The sequence below is a fragment of the Lepidochelys kempii genome, chromosome 27, assembly GCF_965140265.1.
Source record: "Lepidochelys kempii isolate rLepKem1 chromosome 27, rLepKem1.hap2, whole genome shotgun sequence".
Classification (NCBI taxonomy): Eukaryota; Metazoa; Chordata; order Testudines; family Cheloniidae; genus Lepidochelys; species Lepidochelys kempii.
In genome coordinates, this window is record NC_133282.1 from 10,625,302 (window position 1) to 10,640,608 (window position 15,307).

The window sequence follows — 15,307 nt, forward strand, 5'->3', positions numbered from 1 at the left end:
AATAGTTTGTCTGGTGTCAATGGACTTTTCCTGTTGGGGAGGACGTAACACATTGTGTTGATGATCAGCACTTCACAGTAATTAATGTCTCTCTCCTGTCTGGAGAGTTACACAGTCACAGAGGCTCACAATACAACTGCTCAAATATTACACTAGGGGGTACAAATGCTATCAGTGAGATTAATGCATGCAGCAACTCACAAGCATTCTAGACACATTTTTATCATTCTAATACCTATTTTAATAACACTAACACACAGGTGAGGCAGACTTATTCCAGCTCTGTGTGTGTCAGCGTTCAATTGAGACATGGGGACTTTGGCATGAGCTGGCACCTGCTCTCCCAGCATCACACCCGTCTCTTGATGTGCAAAACTATACATGCTTTGCTTGACATGTCCATCTCATTGTCTCTTGCTGGCATTTGCTTTCCCGGTTCTCTGCAGTGAGGTGTTGAAAGCTGGCTCTTCCAAGCCCTGGCAAGAGATCCTCTTCAATATGACTGGCATGGAGAAGATGGACGCTGGGGCCCTCCTGGAGTACTTCAGCCCTGTGACAGCGTGGCTTCAGAATCAGAACAACAAAAGGAACGAAACACTGGGCTGGCCGGACTTCGAGTGGCGCCCGCCTGTCCCTGAGGGCTACCCTGATGGCATCGGTAAATCCTCAGCGCTGGGTCCAGGGGTGTTGGGAGGTGTCCCCAGATGGACAGAGCATGGCATTGCTACTCAGAATACACGTGGGAGGTGGGCAATGTCTCTGCTAGAGCGTGGTGAGATGGGCTAGTCCGAAATAGCACCGTGCTCCGGCTGGGCTCCGGATAGCATCACACAGTCATGTGCTTCGTGGGGCACTGCACCTTCCTTTGAAACATGCGCCATTGGCTGGACACCTGATCCACAACGAGATGGGCCAAGGGTCTCTTCTGTTAGAGTAATTCCTGCTCTCCCGATGTAACAGATCATCCATGAGGTAGCATTCTGGGCTGCATTCTGATTGGCTGACCGGTACGGTCTAGACTGCTGGGCTCAGCCTGGCTACTCCTGTCCAAATGAACAAAGGCAGATGCCTCACTAGCGTCGACCTGCTACTCTTCTGTTGGCTTCTCCTGTCACGTCCCTCTAAGGGGGCAGGAAGTGGTGCCCGCTCAGATGCGTGGAGAGCCTGTGGCACTGGATTCATGGTTTCTCCAAGGAGGTTCTGCTCACACAAGGGGAAGAGCTCATTTTCCTACTTTATCCATTGGATTTTCCCCACTTCTAGATAAAGTAGCGGACGAAGCACAAGCCAAAGACTTCTTGGGGGAGTACAACAGCACGGCCGAAGTGGTGTGGAACGCCTACAGCGAGGCGTCCTGGGCTTACAACACCAACATCACGGACTACAACAAGCAGGTCATGGTATGAGACCGGGCTGCAGGCCACAGAGTGTGACGCTGAGCAGAGGCAGGCAGGTTGTCCCCAAAGTCCATTGCAGACAAGCACAGAAAACCGGGGCAGCTCCTGCTGCTGCCAGGGGGTAGCCAAAGAGTAGCATTCATACGCTGGGAGGTGCCTTTCTCCCGTCATCCCTAAATGAGTTGGGCCTCATTTGTAGATTAGACCTAGACCTAGGTCTCTGGCCAGCCCGCAGTGAGAGCATGCCATAGCTGCCAGTATTCTTAGCGGGGGCTGCGTCTCATCACCCCAATCAGATGATTCCTTTCCTGTCCCCCCTTGGTCCTGCAGCTGGAGAAGAACCTGGAGATGTCAGCCCACACCCTGAAGCACGGCATGCAGGCCCGGCAGTTCGACTACTCTGACTTCCAGGACCAGAGCGTCAAGCGCATCCTGAAGAAACTGAGCGACATTGAGAGGGCCGCCCTGCCTGACCTGGAGCTGAAGGAGGTGAGAGGAGGGGGAGGCAGGGTGTTCTGTGGCAGCACCCAGAAGGCCCCGCTTAACATGGAGTGGATTGCGGCCTCCCACGTCTTCCATGCGGAGCTGAGACAGCATGCTGGGCGCTTCCCAAGCAGAGAAGGCCCAATCCCTGCCCCACGGGGTTCACCAAGCAAAGACTTCGTGTCCCAGCATGCAGCGCGGCTTGGCTCTTCAGATGCAGCGGGAGTATTGCATGCTGGGGTCTGTAATCTCCTATGAAAGGCGAGGGCAGCTGTGGGCTGCTTTGCATAACTCTGTGTTGCCCTTAGCTGGAGGGCTGCACCTGGGCCGGCACTGATCCTGGAAATGGAGAAGGACGAGATGCAGTACAGGGCTGATCCCAGGTTCCTGGTGGGTGAGTTACGAGTAGGTCTGGGAGATCCAGTTAGATAAAAGTAACAGGCCCGAAATTCCACCCAAAAGGGGAGCCGAACTCCTGTGTTTTTCATGATCTGGCCAGAGTACCCCAAAGTGTGCCTTCATGCGCCCTCCTTCCCTGCCCATCCGCCTCCTCCTGTCTCATCCGGCAGCACAGTCCAAGCGCAGCCCCCGCCGTTGCCACAACATCACATGAGGATGGGATGGTGGGTTCCCAGCAGGCTTGGGCAGGAGGCCCGACGCCCCCTTTAAAACACGGATTATTCCCAACCACAATAAAGAGAGTTTACTGAGCAGGTCAGAAATGCGTCCGCCCGACTCCCAGATACTCCAGTGTGACAAGCCCATTTTAAAAGAGACCCTTTGTGTTCTGTGCTATTGGGGCAGACCAAGGGGCAGGGGTGGGTGTGGGGGTGTGTGTACACCACTGCCCTCTCCTGGATGGAATCAGTACACTGATTAACCCCCCCCTCCACCCTCACCCCCGATACACAACAAATGAAATCGGTGTTTATTGGAAAGAGTTACTTGTATCTAAGGGCTTGTCTACACGGAGTTGTAATGCACACTGGGGGGAGGGGGGTGAATTCTAAAGTGCAGTAATGTGTTGTACGTTAATTGGTCCATGTAGACGAGTGGTCACCGATCGTGATCGACTGGTCGAACCTGGCGACTCTCCCAGTCGATTGCCATCTCTGGTGGTGTAGCGGGGCTGCCGCTAAGGCAGGGTCCTTGCCTGCCACGGCCCCACGCCACTCCCAGAAGTGGCCAGTGCGGCCCCGTGGTGGGGGAAGGGGTCTCGGTGCCAGCAGAGAGGGGCAGCATGTTGGCCCCTTCCAGGAGCGGTGTAGGGCCAGGGCAGGCAGGAAGCCTGCCTTAGCCTCACTATGCTGCCAACCAGGGGCTGCCTGCGGTAAGTGCCGCCAGGCAGGAGGCTGCACCCCAACCCCCTGACCCAGCCCTGACCCCCCTCCCAGAGCCAGCTCCCCATACCCCCTCCTGCACCCCAAGCCCCAGCCCTGACCGTCCTCCCAAGCCAGCACCGTGAGCCCCCTCATGTACCCCAACCCCCTGCCCCAGCCCTGACCTCCCTCCCAGAGCCAGCACCTCATGCCCCCTCCTGCACCCCAAATCCCCTCCTGCACCCCAAGCCCCTGCCAACACCCCACATGCCCTCCTGCACCTCAGCCTGGAGCCCCCTCCCACACTGCGAACCCCTTGGCCCCAGGGTGAGGGTGGGGGAGAGCAAGCGGGGGGATGGAGTGAGTGGAGTGGGGCCTCGGGGAAGGGGCAGGGTAGATCCTGGGTTACCCTTAAATTCAAAAATTGATCTTGGGTGTAAAAAGGTTGGAGAACACTGATGTATACCCTGCTAGTGCGCCATGAAGGTTCCTGAGTGCACTTCAACACAATGCTGTTTGAAAAAATACTATGTTCAAGTACACAAGGGACCATGACAAAGCGATTACCCTTACGGAAGTATAGGCTGGAATGAGTCATGTAGCTCATGAATCATTCCAGTCTATACAAAGAGAAAGTCCTGAAACTCCCCTGATTTTTGGACAGCTGCATAAAACTCAAAAATTGCTAAAAATACCTCCCCCAATGAAATTAATAAATCCCCCAAAGCAGAAGCGCTAGTCATGGGCCCTGCTCCTCCTAACAACTCTTGGAGATTCTCCTTTAGTTCCATGTGGTGGGGTCTGTGTCCTAGGGGGAGGCTGAGTTCTGACCCTTGTCATGAAGCCCAGCCGGGAAGGTCTGAGGCCATGGATTTGGTACAGTGTCTGAGCTGGCCAGCTGATTAGTAATTAGGTCTGATCAACATTTTTCAATCAAAACTGTTTTTTTGACAGAAAAGTGTTTTTTCAACTTAATTGCTTTGCAGAAAGGATCTGCTTTCCATGGGAAAAAAATGATTTATTTTGTTCAAAAACTGAATGTGTGAGAGTCAAAATATTTCAATGTGGACATGCTGCCATGGACCCTTGTTGGAGTTGGAGTTTGGTTGCCTCGCGCCCCCGTTCTTGTTTATTGTTTGGATTCCGCAATTGGACTCAATTTCCCATGATGCACTGCCTCCCATCCCCAGACCCTGGTGCATCATGGGAGATGTAGTCTGACACAGGAGCTCAGCCTATACAGAGAATGAGGGCATGAGGCGACTGACCTATGGCTCATTTTTCAACGGTTCTATTAGTACAGTTATGCCAGGCGTGGACTGCCACCATTAAACCACTTGGCTTCCCATGTTCTCTCTCTCGTTGAAAGAGACAGAGAGTGTTTGTGTGTGAGGGCAGGGAGGAGTATCAGCTAGTGCCCAGAGCACGGTAGCGGGACTCAGGATTCCCAGGCTCCAGCCTCCCTCCTTGTCACAGGAGAGACAAAACTCCCACTGAGGTAAATGAGGGAGATTTGCATCCTGTGGGTTGAAGATTCAGGCCCCTGGGACTTCCACTGGCTCATAGATTGAGCTTGGGGAAGTCTCGTCTCTCTGTGCCTCCATTTCCCCCCGCCATACACGTGCCCTGTGAAACGTGGATGTTCATTCCCTACCTTCCCGGCAGTGGTGAGGCTGAATTCATTCATCTCTGTAAAGTGTTTTGAGATCTCTGGATGGAAGGGCCAGAGAAGGGTGGCTGGAGACAGGGAATGCTGTTGGATTGTCTCTGAGTGAAGAGCAATAAACAGGCATCTAAGTGGATACAATTTCTTTTTCAGTACAACAACATCCTCTCGGACATGGAGACCACATACAGCATAGCCAAGGTCTGCAAGGGACAGGACAAGTGCTATCCATTGGATCCTGGTAAGAGGTAGCAAGGACTCCAGGGAATGGGAGGCGCCCACTATCACCGCCCAGCACCTGAAGTTCTTTGAAGGTGCTCCAGAAATTAAAGCTAGGATCTCCATATGTGTGTGCAGCAAACTGGGAGGAAAGTGTGTGACGGTTCCCAAATGCCCGGGGAATTCCAATCGTGTCTGATCTCAGCTGCGATGGCTACAACCCAACGGAGCCCAGTATCAAATCTGGTCTAGTATCAGTGTGTTAGCAAACCCTACTTGATTGCTCTGGATGAGTTTCCACTACAGAGCATGTGAAATATAGAGGACTGGTTACATTCATATGGACAACAGAGAAAACTGTGACCAGCAAGGGTTCTCTCAGGAGGGCTTTGGGAGAGGGTGACTTAGAGGGAAAAGCAGAGTTCGAATGATGGCAGGGAGCAGCGGTCCCGTGGGGTGAGTCTAGCGGGGAGTGGGAGACGATCCCGCCAGGTGAGCTCATGGGGACGTTTGCAGTAGAGTCGAGGAGGGGAGCCTGGGAAGGTGAAGGAGGACTGGGCAATGGGAACCGTTCTGTGGTGGCTGGTCTACGGGTAGAAGAGGCTGTGGCTGGGGATGTGGGGTCAGCCGGGAACTCCAGCGGTGCCCAGGTTCTGCGATGTTACGAGGCACACCATGGTCATTTCCTCTCTTTGTAGACCTCACCGACATCCTAGCCAAGTCGCGGGATTATGACGAGCTCCTCTTCTCCTGGAAGGGCTGGCGGGATGCCTCCGGGAAGGAGATCAAAAGCAAATACAAGAGATATGTGGAGCTGAGCAACAAGGCAGCCAGGCTTAATGGTCAGCTTCCTGCTGTGGAGGTGCCTTCCCAAAGGGAGAGGGTCCACCACTCCCTAACGACACAGCCTGCTCCCGTCCCCACCCCACTGCGCTCCTGTCCCCACCCCCTGTGCCCGTCCCACCACACTCCTATCCCTGCCCCCAGTGCACTCCCATCCCTGCCCCACTGTGCTCCTGTCCCCACTCCTATCTCTGCCCCACTGCGCTCCCATCCCGCCCCTCTATAGCCTCTCTGTGCTCCCATGTCTACCCCACTGCACTCCCATCCCCTCCCCTATCCCTGCCCCACTGCACTCCCGTCCCCACCCCCTGTGCCCGTCCCACCACACTCCTGTCCCTGCCCCCAGTGCACTCCCATCCCTGCCCCACTGTGCTCCTGTCCCCACTCCTATCCCTGCCCCCAGTGCACTCCCATCCCTGCCCCACTGTGCTCCTGTCCCCACTCCTGTCCCTGCCCCCACTGCGCTCCCATCCCGCCCCTCTATAGCCTCCTCTCTGCGCTCCCATGTCTACCCCACTGCACTCCCATCCCCTCCCCTATCCCTGCCCCACTGCACTCCCGTCCCCACCCCCTGTGCCCGTCCCACCACACTCCTGTCCCTGCCCCCAGTGCACTCCCATCCCTGCCCCACTGTGCTCCTGTCCCCACTCCTATCTCTGCCCCACTGCGCTCCCATCCCGCCCCTCTATAGCCTCCTCTCTGCACTCCCATGTCTACCCCACTGCACTCCCATCCCCTCCCCTATCCCTGCCCCACTGCACTCCCATCCCCACCCCTTGTGCCCGTCCCACCACACTCCTGTCCCTGCCCCAATGTATCCCCATCCCTGCCCCACTCAGCTCCCATCCCCACTGCACTGTGCTCCTGACCCATCCCCTATCTCCGCCCCACTACACTTCCATCCCCACCCCTCTATAGCCGCCCCACTGCACTCCAATCCCCACCCCCTGTGCCCGTCCCACCACACTCCTATCCCTGCCCCCAGTGCACTCCCATCCCTGCCCCACTGTGCTCCTGTCCCCACTCCTATCTCTGTCCCACTGCGCTCCCATCCCGCCCCTCTATAGCCTCCTCTCTGCGCTCCCATGTCTACCCCACTGCACTCCCATCCCCTCCCCTATCCCTGCCCCACTGCACTTCCGTCCCCACCCCCTGTGCCCATCCCACCACACTCCCCATCCCTGCCCCAATGCATCCCCATCCCTGCACCACTCAGCTCCCATCCCCACTGCACTGTGCTCCTGACCCATCCCCTATCTCCGTCCCACTACACTTCCATCCCCTCTATAGCCGCCCCACTGCACTCCCGTCCCCATCCCCTGTGCCTGTCCCACCACACCCCCCTCCCTGCCCCACTCTGCTCCCATGCCTACCCCAATTCGCTCCCGTCCCCGCCCCTCTATAGCCGCCCCACTGCGCTCCCATCCCCACCCCACCGCAGAAGATTTATCAGAGGCCTCCAGCTCCCTGCGCCCAACCCTGAGCTCCTTACTCAGACACAATCCTTTTCCTCAGTGCCCAGTTCCACTGGGATTCAATGGGAACCGGGCCTCAACTTTCCTTAGGCCCCCTGGACAATCTCACTATGGCCCCAGGCGAACGCCTCGCAGGGCTTCACGGGCTTGGCTGAAGGGAAGTGGACTAAAAAGCAGCAGCCCCCAGCAAGGTCCTGGGTGTGGCCTGGGGTCTCTGAAAGCCCAGCGTGATGGGAGCTAGATGAGGGAGATGAGGAAGGCCACTTGGAGCCAACTACAATGGCTCAGTCAGCTGCCCTCCGCCCACACTTCCAGCCCCGGAGCGAGGGGGCAGGGCTGTCCCCGGGCCAGGGCTGGTGCAGCCTGTGGAGATCAGCAGCAGGGCACCAATGCGGACATGGCAGGGTGCTCACGATCTCCGCTCTCCTTCTGCATCCGGGCAGGTCACACGGACAATGGGGCCTTCTGGAGATCCCTCTACGAGACGCCCACCTTCGAAGCGGACCTGGAGCAGCTGTACCAGCAGCTGCAACCCCTGTACCTCAACCTGCATGCCTACGTGCGCCGCGCCCTCCTCAACAAATACGGGCAGGAGCACATCAACCTGAAGGGCCCCATCCCAGCTCACCTGCTTGGTAAGACCCCCCCCGGGGCACGCCCGGGGCCGTTGCATCTCTTGGGACATTATTGTCTGGGCGCTGGGATGGCCAGGGGCCACTGACGTCTGAGATGGACCTCCTTCTCCTTTGCCCCCACCCCGGAGACCTAACACCCCATCCTCCCAGCTGGCTCCAGTGGCCAGTTTTCCGTGGGGCAGTGAATCACCCTGTTAATGTGGGGGTGATGGTGCTAGTGGGTAAGGGCCCATTGGAACGAAAGGGCCCCCATCCTCTGGAAATCAGGGCCCATTGTTAGGGCCCAGACTTCCCCACAGGCCCGGTGCTCACCGGTGGGGCCCGGCTTTGCAAAGAGCCCAGCACACAGAGTGCTGCACCTGACAAAATCGCCCAGAGCTCTCTGCGAAGTCTGGCCCCGGGTATCAAACTCGGGGCATCTAACCGTGGGAACTGTCTGATCTACCGCGAGTCCCAGCGAGCCGGCTGCCAAGGCAGGAGTCCTGCTTTGCAGTCCGCTGCGCTACATACTGGGTGATGTTTTCCCGCCTCTCTGGGCTCTTGGCCCCAAGCTGAAACTGGGTATCAAAGCCAGGCCAGCTCCATTTCTGTCTCTCTGGCCCCATCACTGCACTATCAGAGCATCTCACAAGCTTATATGTGAGGGAGGGCAGGGCATGATCCCCAGAGTGGCTAAGGCCCAGATCCTCAAAGGTATGCAAATTCCTAATGTCCATAGAACTCAAGAGAAGGCAGGAGCCTAAGTACCTGTGAGGACCTGAGCCTAAGACACTTGTCCAAGGTGACCCAGGAAGTCTGTGGCAGAACAGAGAATTGAAGCCAGGTCTGCTAAATCCTAGGCTTGCACGCTAACCACTGAACTGTCCTTCCTTTCACTGATGGCAGTGGAGTTACATTGGCTTTCGCCAGGTCTCTCAGCCAGGACCTTTTAGTACAGAAAAGGGACTCATGGAGTCATGTGTTACCCCGAGAACAGGGTTGCATTTGAGAACAGGAGGAGGATTTCTGGCTGGGAGGAGGACGGGAAGAGCAGGGAGGCTGACCAGCTCCCTTCCCCTCTTTGCAAGCCAGGGCTGAGGCTTTCAGAGCCACCCCTGGGATTCCCTTTACAGGCATCCAAAGCCCTTAGGCATCTTTGAAAATAGCCTAAGGGAGTGACGTCCCTTCTGGCTCCGGGGCTGGGAGTAACTTTGCTTTGTTCTTTTCTCCCTTTCTCCCCTGCTTCCTGCCCCCAAATCCGCTTGCGGGTCTCTAGGGAATATGTGGGCCCAGTCGTGGTCCAACATTTTTGACTTGGTGATGCCCTACCCTAGTGCCACGAAAGTGGATGCCACCCCGGCCATGCAAAAACAGGTCAGTGCGTTCAAACTCTTTGAGACTCTGCTCTTGGGAACCCCTTCTTCTGTCTAGGTGATGCTGACTTCCCTTCCCCCGGGAAACAGTTCAGGTCTCAGAATAACCAGCCTGAATAACTGGGCCTGATTCTCCTCACACTTATGCAGCTCAGGAACCAGTAGGATACTCTGTTGTAAAATTGGAGAGAATCAAGATAGCACCTTGCAGAGAAATTCAGAGTTCTTCTGCTGGCTCCACCTGGTAACCAGACCAGGTGGGTCCTATTAGCTCCACCCTGGGTTGAAAAGGGGCTGAATCTCCTTTGCCTTGCACCTTGTTCCAGCATTCCCAGCTGTGCTAAGTGGGTGAAAATCGCTCCCAGCTCAGTATGTCAGCACCCCCCACCCATGCACCGGTGTAAAATAACTATATAAGGTGCAAAGCAACATAAGCAGGCTCTTGCTGTCTGTGAGGCAGATGGAGGTAGGTATAGGCACAGAGGGTCCTACAGGGACCTGCTAAGCTCAGGAATAAACAGACTGAGGTTTATATTTCGTGTTGCTAATGGCAAGGGGGGGCTGTATGGGCCAGGAAGTCAGTGCTGTGTTAGGTACAAACTGGAGCCACTCCTTAGAGCTGTCCCAGAGCCTCCTGTTACTGAGCACGTCCTAGACTGCAGTCCCCTGCCCCAAGAGATAATCCCTGAAACTTTGACCTAGCGCTGTCTACGCTGGGGGTTTGGTCAGCTAAACTACATCGCACAGGGGTGGATTTTCACCCCTCTGAGCAATGTAGCTCTGCCAGTTCCCAGTGTGGAACCGCCCTGAGTCCCTCCTTCCTGATGGCCTGAGATTCGGAGGCGAGAAGTGCTGCCGTGTTACTGGCCCTGGCTTCCTGCCTGTCTGCCCTGGACCGTTCCTGCTTCTGGCTCCCATGTGCTCTCTCTGCTGGCTGCACAGGGCTGGACCCCGGAGAGGATGTTTCAAGAGTCGGATAAGTTCTTTACTTCCCTGGGCCTGATCCCCATGCCGCCAGAGTTCTGGGCCAAGTCCATGATTGAGAAGCCAGCTGGCCGGGAAGTGGTGTGCCACGCCTCTGCTTGGGACTTCTACAACCGCAAGGACTTCAGGTGCCTCCAGGGACGGGGCTGGGCAGTGCCCCAGGCTGGCACTTGAACAGAGCAGAGGGGTCTTAGCAGAGCGATCGCCAATCCTGGCAGCTCCCTGCCCCCTGCTTTGATGTCTTGTCTGTTTGCCAATCCTCGCGGCAGGGCAGGCTGTTCCTGCCCCTAGTTGGAGCAGGATTTTGAGCCCTGGCCTAGGGCCGCAGGCAGATTGACTCTGTCAGTGGCTGGGGACAGCAACACGGAGCCACACTCTGCACCGGGGTGGCAGTCCAGCCCCACTTCAGGCCTGCATCCCTGCAGGAAGCCTGCTCCAGCCCTGGGAACTGCTTGTTGGTGGGTACGTCCACCCAGCTAAAACAGCCCACGGCAGGGAGTCTCGGAGCCCAGGTCCAGGGACTAGCGCTGTGGGGCTGAAAATAGCCGTTGAGGCTCCAAGACCCTCCAGCCTTGCTGGGTTTCAGAGCCCAGGCTCCAGCCCAAGCCCCAGTGTCTACATGGCTATTTTTAGCCTGGCGGTGTGAGCCAAAGTCAGTTGACCAGGGCTCTGAGACTCGCTGCCATGGGGCTTGTTTGCTGCAGATGTAGCTAAGGAGAGCTGCAGCTCGCTGTCTGTGCTATCTGTCTGTGCTATCTGTCTGGGCACATCGGGTATTTCTGTAGCTTCCATCATAGTAGTTTCTTGCTTGCTTTCTCCCTTTCTCTCCCGCCCCCGTCCCCACATTAACTCGTGTGCGCGCTCTCTCTCTCTCGCCCCACGTTCCAGGATTAAGCAGTGCACGGTGGTGAACATGGACGACCTGATCACCGTCCACCACGAGATGGGGCACGTCCAATACTTCCTGCAGTACAAGGACCAACCCATCTCCTTCCGCGACGGGGCCAACCCCGGCTTCCACGAGGCCATCGGCGACGTCATGGCCCTGTCGGTCTCCACGCCCAAGCACCTGCACAGCATCAATCTACTGGATCGAGTAGAGGACAACAACGGTGAGCTGGCCAGGGCCCGGGGCTCGCTCCCCAGAAGTCAGCGAGCCTGGGAGGGGGCTGGGGGCAGGCTGTCAGCTGTTGGTACTGAGGGCTGTTGGCTGCTTATCCAGCTCTCGGCTTAGAACTTTCCAAGGCCCATCAGAGGCTGCTGATGTCGATGGGCTGCTGGCCAGTGGGGGTGGCGAGGGATCTGCTGGACGCGCTGCCTCGCTGACCTCCCATCCGCTCCCCATCCTTTGCAGAGAGTGACATTAACTACCTGATGAGCATTGCCCTGGATAAGATCGCCTTCCTGCCCTTCGGGTACCTGATGGACCAGTGGCGCTGGAAGGTGTTTGACGGGCGCATTCAGGAGGACGAATATAACCAGCAGTGGTGGAACCTCAGGTCAGTCGGAGGTGCCGGCCTGGCACTGGGGACACATCCAACTGCACCCCTGGGCAGCAAAGGGCTCCGAGCAGTTCTCTGCCGCGTGAGGTCCGGTCTGGGGCATCTACCCATCTCATTGCAATGTAGGATGCTCACCTGGCAGTCCTGTCAGGTTCCACAGCTTCTCCCCTCCCCGACCTTGACGAGGTCTCTGCTCTCACCAGTCCCTCTCTTGCTGTGTGCCCCCTCCCCTGCTCACACGCAGTCTCCCTCCCGTCTTGTGGAGCTGTGCTGGCTGGAGGTCTCTAACCGCTGCTTTCTCCTCACCCCACCGTGCAGGTTGAAGTACCAGGGGTTGTGCCCGCCTGTGCCCAGGTCGGAGGATGACTTTGATCCTGGCGCGAAGTTTCACATCCCGGCCAACGTTCCCTATGTCAGGTACACAGGCATGCCTCTCCTACTGACTCCCTTCGCCTTTGCTTGGCAACGAGCCCGACTCAGCCCGTAGCCACTCATCTGACCTGGGCGGAAGGGCCGCAGCGAGAGGGGGGATGACGGGGTGGGCAGTGGGTGGGCGTGGATGATCCGGTCTGTCGATACCAGACCCGTCCAGCAATGACAAGAACTGCAGCCTGGGGGTCACCTGTCTGTCAGCCATGTGCACAAGGAGCCAGGGTGCCCTCGGGAGCAGGGCCGGACGTGGTCACGGCTTGGGGGCGAGCCCTCCGGAAAGGCTGGGGTGTTGTGGGCAGCAGTGGTGATGCTAGCCGTTCTGTCATTCATGTTGGAGCTAAACTGCCGTCTTGAGGTCTTTGAATGATTCAAGGGCTTTTTGTCAGCCTGGGGAGGCTAACCCCAATGTTCTGGGCCACTCCCAACTGTAGCCATTACACTCCTGGGCCCTAAACTCCCCCTGAGGTCGATTGGGAATACAGCGGCACCTAGGACTATTGACATCTGTATGTCCAAACAAGCACTTGAATATAGCCCCATGTGGGTGACCGCCCGTCCCTGACTGGGCAGGACCGTCCCGAATGCACATTTCAAGTCCCGGTTCTAGGCTGGATGACTCCAGGACAGCATTTGTCCCGGATTCCCCGGGGCACTGCTCTGTGCCTGCCCGAGGCTCAGGTGGTGCCAGTCTCTTTCTGGTGGGATGGGGGGGGCTGAGGTGGGCTTAAGTCCCCCCCCTTGCTGTGAGGCACCCCCTGCTTCTCCTCTCCCCCCCATCCCCCCGAAGCCCTGGCCCTGGCCAGGCTGGAAGCCGGAGCTGGGCAGTAGGAAGAGCCACCCAGGGAGCCTGGGCTGCTGTGAGGAGCCCCAGACTCTCCATCTGCCCTGGGAGGCATGCCCTGGGAAGTGGGGACAAGGGGCAGGGGCTGCTCTCAGGCACCTTGGCCCCACACCCAGGGCTGGTGGAGGGTCCGGGGCTCCCCACAGCAACCCGGCTTCCCTGGACACCTCTTGCCACTACCCAGCTCCGGCTTCCAGCCTGGCCAGGGCATGGAGCCTCTGGGAGAAGAGGAGGAGCATGGGGCAGGGCCATGGAGTGGGGCGGGGATCCTGCATGTGTCCTGTTTTTGCATTTTGAATCTGTATAGCATGCTGTATAGCACAGTGCAGGGCTGGCTCTGAGGCCTGCTGCTCCACGGACTCTCAGACAAAGCACTTGCGTGTCCAGGTTCCACCTGGCCTGGAAATATTTGATGTGGCCTGACGAGGCCCCAGAGTTGTTGGCCAGCCCTGCTCACGTTCCCTCCAATCCCCCAATCCAGGTACTTTGTCAGTTTTGTGATCCAGTTCCAGTTCCACCAAGCCCTCTGCAAAGCCGCCGGTGACACAGGGCCCCTGCACAAGTGTGACATCTACCAGTCCAAGGAAGCTGGAACCCTGCTGGCGTGAGTATAGCAGCCGGGAGAGACCCAGGGGGTCCTCCAGAGCCTGCGTGCCAGGAGTAAGAATGCCAGGAGGCCAGCACAGAGCCTGCCCTCTTGGATGTCTCCTGATGGCCTTTTCTGGTTCCCGAGCCCCAGTTTTAAATCTCTCCTTTAACACTGGGGACGTTCGCCTGTGTGATGGGAGAGAATGTGTAGGGCAAGTGACTGAGGGCCAGGACTCCTGGGTTCTATTCCCAGCTCCCCAGCTGACTCGACAGGAAAGTCACTTAAGCCTCCTGTTCTCCATCTGCAGCCCCAGCAGCTTCCCAGAGCACTGCAGTAGTGACTGTTTGCCAGGTGCTTTGAGATCCTTGTGCCGCACGAGGACAAAGGCTTACAGCCAAGCGGTGGACATGCTGGTCTCCAGTACCTCTGCGTTCTCCTCCGCCCCACCCTGCCGGTGACGTGGTTGGCTCTAAGGCCCCTGTGGAGTCCTGGCTGGCTCCAGGTACAAATGCTGGGGTCTGTGCCCTTCCCGGCAAGGTGGTGAAGTCAGGAGGAGCAGCTGAATCCCCCCAGTTATCTCCATGGATGCATCTGAGCCAGTCAGGAGCAGCCACTATTTGAACGGCGTTGGCCGCACTTGTGGGAACGGACTCATCTTCCGCTAGGGCAGAGGTCGCCAAACTGTGGGGCACGCCCTCCAGTGAGGGTGGGGGTTGAGAAATCTTCCAGGGGGTGCGGTAGAGCCTGGGCCAGCCCCCATGGGGAGGGCAGGGAGGGAGCGCCACTCAGCCCCACTCTGTCCCCAGTTCCGCTCGGCCCCCAGCTTCCGGCCTTGACCGCAGCTCCGTTTCCAGCCTGGGGTCCCGACCATGGCTTGGCACCTGGCTGCGGCTTGGCACCTGGCTGCAGCTTGGCCCCCAACTCCCAGCCCCCGGCTCCCAGCCCGGCTTCCGACTGCAGCTCCACTCCCAGCCCTGGCCTGGCTCCCAACTGCAGCTCCCGGGGGGTGGGGGTGGGGGGGCGTGGATAGATTCCATTACTGGTAAGAGGGCGCCTGACAGAAAAAGTTTGGGGACCACTACACAAGGGAGATATGGTGCAATATCAGAGGCCACTACTAGGTGGCACCTTGATTTCTGCAAGGATGAAGTCTGGTTTTAAGGAAGAGCCCCCGCCCCGCCCCATCCCCCAGGAAAAGCAGACATAACCCTTTCACTGCTGTATAGATCTGCAGCGAGACTGCTGTATGCCGGAGCAGCGGGTCTTCATCTGAGCGACGGTGCCCTGTGTCTGCCCAGCCCAGTCCGGCCGGTTAAATGGCCTCCCTCTCCAGTGCATCTGCCTCCTGGCTCGCGCCCCATTAAAGCCCCCGGCTGAGCCTCAGCTCTCGGCGTTAGTAACGGCTTGGCCTTGCCTGCGTGCGATTGTTGCCCCCTAGAGGAGGCCTTTGGCACAACCCCCAGGGGCTGCCTAAGGGTCTGGCCGCACAGCTGTGTGGTGACGCCCCTGAGCTAGCTTGGAGGCGGACAGCACAGGTCCCAGGGGACGTACTCGGGCACCAAAAGCAGCA

General features: G+C 57.8%; 1 protein-coding gene across 1 annotated transcript in view; it reads left to right on the forward strand.

Annotated features, from left to right (window-relative positions):
* The window catches only part of ACE (angiotensin I converting enzyme), a 57,812-nt gene that overhangs the window by 40,237 nt on the left and 2,268 nt on the right, over positions 1-15,307 (forward strand). The window contains exons 12-23 of the mRNA XM_073326207.1: positions 447-658; positions 1,264-1,400; positions 1,728-1,886; positions 5,019-5,106; positions 5,783-5,926; positions 7,846-8,037; positions 9,293-9,390; positions 10,332-10,501; positions 11,262-11,485; positions 11,728-11,872; positions 12,194-12,292; positions 13,630-13,752. Coding sequence (XP_073182308.1) covers positions 447-658; positions 1,264-1,400; positions 1,728-1,886; positions 5,019-5,106; positions 5,783-5,926; positions 7,846-8,037; positions 9,293-9,390; positions 10,332-10,501; positions 11,262-11,485; positions 11,728-11,872; positions 12,194-12,292; positions 13,630-13,752 — 1,791 coding nt within the window. The remainder of the gene's footprint in view (positions 1-446; positions 659-1,263; positions 1,401-1,727; positions 1,887-5,018; positions 5,107-5,782; positions 5,927-7,845; positions 8,038-9,292; positions 9,391-10,331; positions 10,502-11,261; positions 11,486-11,727; positions 11,873-12,193; positions 12,293-13,629; positions 13,753-15,307) is intronic.